Source organism: Gopherus flavomarginatus, chromosome 8 (genome assembly GCF_025201925.1).
Source record: "Gopherus flavomarginatus isolate rGopFla2 chromosome 8, rGopFla2.mat.asm, whole genome shotgun sequence".
NCBI lineage: Eukaryota > Metazoa > Chordata > Testudines > Testudinidae > Gopherus > Gopherus flavomarginatus.
In genome coordinates, this window is record NC_066624.1 from 42,840,996 (window position 1) to 42,844,727 (window position 3,732).

General features: G+C 50.6%; 1 protein-coding gene across 1 annotated transcript; it reads left to right on the plus strand.

Annotated features, from left to right (window-relative positions):
* Positions 1 to 595: 595 nt before the first annotated feature.
* Positions 596 to 1,582, plus strand: GPR119 (G protein-coupled receptor 119). Its single transcript, XM_050965230.1, has one exon. It carries the CDS (start codon positions 596 to 598, stop codon positions 1,580 to 1,582), a length of 987 nt encoding a protein of 328 aa, XP_050821187.1.
* The last annotated feature ends 2,150 nt before the right edge of the window (positions 1,583 to 3,732 follow it).

The window sequence follows — 3,732 nt, forward strand, 5'->3', positions numbered from 1 at the left end:
CAAAGGATTGGGTGATTGTCCTGGATGGAAAATAGCATTGGCATTGCCTGTCTGGAGCTCCTGGCGGGATCGTTCACTATGATTGCTCTCGTCAGTCGCAGCATGGACTCTGCACAGCCTGCTGCAGTCCGCCAACCCCTGGGGTGATGCTGTGCATGCAGATGGGATGCTGAGCCACCCAGCTGGTTGTCAGAGCAGCCTGGAAAGCAGCGAGAGCGTTTCCCCCTCCCTACTCTGGAGTTGTCTGGTAACTGGGTTCCTGAAAGGGAGGGACTAGACCTGGTCACTGGCTGCTGCTGGCAGCATGCACCTTGTAGTTCCTGTCCGCTAACAGCTGGGAATACATAGCCACGGTTCAACTGTATGGGCTCCCTAACCAAAAAAGGAGACAAGTACACCCACATCCGCTGAGCTTTCCAAGTCAGCTCTTCTAGCTGAGCCCAGGACCATTGCACAGTGACTGTCTGACATTTCTCCAGGACATATTTTTCCCCAGGATTCCTAGCTGATCAGTGGTTCCAGTAGCAAGCCCAGGGAATACCATGGAGTCAAGTCAGTAAGGCTGGACCTGCCATGCCCTGGTGAGAGATTAGCTATGGATGGCTTTGCATTTGGAGTGGTTCTTTCTGTTTTGGCCTCTCTCATTATTGCTACAAACATACTTGTTGCTGTTGCTTTGTTTCGGCTGATCCAGAAGAATGGCTGCACAGGGCTGTATTTTGTCTTTAACCTCGCAGTTGCAGACTTTTTGGTTGGCATCACAATCACCGGGCTGGTCACAGACGAGCTTTCCACACACAGTCACCCCCCATCGAAGATGTTCTGCATCCTGAGGATGGCCTTCATCATCTCTCCTTCAGCTGCCTCCATACTCACCATGATCATGGTGACTTTTGACAGATACTTGGCCATTAAACAACCTTTCCAGTATTTCCGAATCATGAGTGGCCTGGTAGTTGGTGCCTGCATTGTGGGTCTCTGGCTGGCTGCCTGCTTTATTGGCCTTCTACCAGTACTAGTGCAGGGCTTTCAGCAGACCTACGAAGGGAAGTGCACTTTCTTTGGGGTCTTCCGACCCACATACATGCTCACCATCTTCTGTATCGGGTTCTTCCCAGCTTTGTTCATTTTCATTTACCTGTATTGTGACATCCTGAAAATTGCCTCTCTGCACGTACAGCACATCCGAGAAGTGACGCAGGTTGGGCTGTCGGGGAACAGTCCTTCGCCTCATAACACCAGTGACATGAAAGCCGTGAGGACTGTGGCTATTCTCATTGGGTGCTTTGTGCTGTCTTGGTCCCCTTTCTTCATAGCTAGCATTGTGAAGACCGTGTGCCAGAAATGCCTCCCGTATGATGTCATTGAGAGGTACCTATGGCTGCTGGGACTCTGCAATTCTCTGCTGAACCCGCTGATCTACGCCTACTGGCAGAAGGAGGTGCGGCTGCAGATCTACCAGCTATGCTTGTGCATGAAGAGGAAAGTTTTCCCTCTCTTCCACATGGAGAGTGGCCCTTGGGTTCCCAACAGGGGTTCAGCGCCGATTCGTGCCATATCCCACCCACAATTCCAGGAGTGATACGGTAAGGAAAGGAGATTTGGGCTTTTCTCCTCTTCCTCCCCTGGTAGCATCACAGGCTCGGAGAGTACCGAGCTGGGAGGAACTTGCTGGGCAGTCTGGGCCATGCTCTTGGGCTCCATTTTGCAGACACTGGCAAGGCCGAATTCAGCCCTAATGTAAATGTTGCAACCACAGTTCAGAAGCACCCACTGATCTGGCATGTCTCAACTTATGCAAACAGCCTTGGTCCTTAGCTCTGAGTTGGCCAGGAACCACTCCCTGGCAATCAGCTCCTTGTCCATCCGGCTATGCCCTCTGGACACTTCCCCTAGTTCAATGCCCATACTTGGCCTTAGTTAAGGTTAAGTCTGTCGGCTCTTGGTTTTACTCCCAGAGTCCTGTGAAAACAGCCCTCCTCCCTCCCTTCCCAGATTTAGAGTTTGTCTACACTGAAGCTGAAAGTGTAATTCCCAGCTGTAATAGGCAGACCTGTATGAGCTCTGCCCGAGCTAACACTCTAAAAATAGTAAAATAGTTGCAGCAGCACAGGTGATGGCTCGGGTGAGCCAACCAAGTCCAACACAGTCTGAGACCCTAGGTATGTATTCAGGCAGCTGGCACACTACCATGCTATTTCTAGCATGCTAGCTTGAGCAGAACTATCACATGGATGTATGTCTGAGCTAGACATTACTCCTCCAGCTGCTGTACAGACATGCTCTTCAAGCTGCTGTGCAGACATACTCTTCAAGCGAGTGTCCCCCTTGCCAGCCCCCCCAGGTACCATTTCTCTGGTTAAATGAGCTCCGGGCCCTGCAGTAGATCTCCGCTCCCACTATCAGGCTGGTCACCTCTGAAGTTCTTCTGGCCCTTTGTAAAGCTAGTGCAGCCCATGGTGCAGCCTTCCCACACTGGGCAAGAGGACCCTCTGTCCTCTGAATCTGGCCCAGCCCAGCTCAGAACAGTCCTTTGTCACAGCAGCCTCGCACCATCAGCTCAGGATCCCTTTCCACCGCTGACACACCTCCCTTGTCACAGCTGCTTCCTAGCTAATTCCTTGGGTGACCGTAAGTCTCCTGCAGGTGCTGTAGCCTGCTCTCAAGAGCTGAGGTTATTTCAGATCACCCAGAGGAAAATTAAATGATGACAAGAGAAAACAGCCAGGTGCAGCCCTGCTCTTTACCCAGAGAATCACAAAAAGGTCACACAGCAAAGACCCACTGCTTGGGGCTCAGTCTGGCACAGGCAGGTATGCTTTCGCAGGGATTGTATATGTTTCCTTCTGCCCTCTAGGCAGTGGGTGGCAGCTGAGTGAGGCGGGCCAGTAAACCTGGCACCATTAGCTAGCACCTGCCTGGAAGGGAAGACACAGTAAAGAGCATCTCAAACCCAAACTGCATGTTTGGGAGGCCAGGGGGAACCACTCACTTGGACCATTTGCTCCTTTTCCCGCCCCTGCATCACCAAAGCCGGCATGCATAATATGCTGGGGAGGGGTCAGTGAGGACTGTGTGGGCAGGGACAGGTCACAGAACATGGCTGAGAAGGCCTGGCCCAGCACAGAATAATCCTCTGCAAGTAAACCTGGACATTTTTAAAATGTATCATTCCCACATGAATGGAGGGAGGGGGCTGGAGCAGAGAATCTATACAGGGATTCCCAAACGGTGGTACGTGTACCCCTGGGGATATGTGAGACATCTCGGGGGGGTGCACAGGAGGTGTGACGGTGCACTCCATATGATGTTATGAAAATATGCTAATGAGTGTGAATATAATGTAACTGGAATATGCTTCATGCAAAAGGTCTCTTGTAACATATCATTACAAAGCTTATCGTCTACTGAGTGTGGTCATCCTATTTGTATAACTGTATAGTTCTTGTATGTGAAACTAGAAATATAAAATATAACTCTGAGGTCCTATGGTAATTATGCAAAGTGTGGGCCATTAATGGTGGCTTGGAATCTTGATGGCTCCCATTGACCAGGACAATTGGATGTAATGGCTCTGTTTACTTGTAAGTCTTCCTGTATACCTGTGTGCTGGATAATGGGCAATGAAGTCTTACAGTGACATGTGATCATGTCACCTGAACTGGAATCCAGCTTTAGCCTGGTGCTTTTCCCTTGAGAAGGAGGAGTGGGAACCCAGAGAACGACAAAGGA

Excerpts from the sequence above, each read along its gene's own strand:
- GPR119 (XM_050965230.1), top strand. The coding sequence starts at position 596 with ATGGATGGCTTTGCATTTGGAGTGGTTCTTTCTGTTTTGGCCTCTCTC.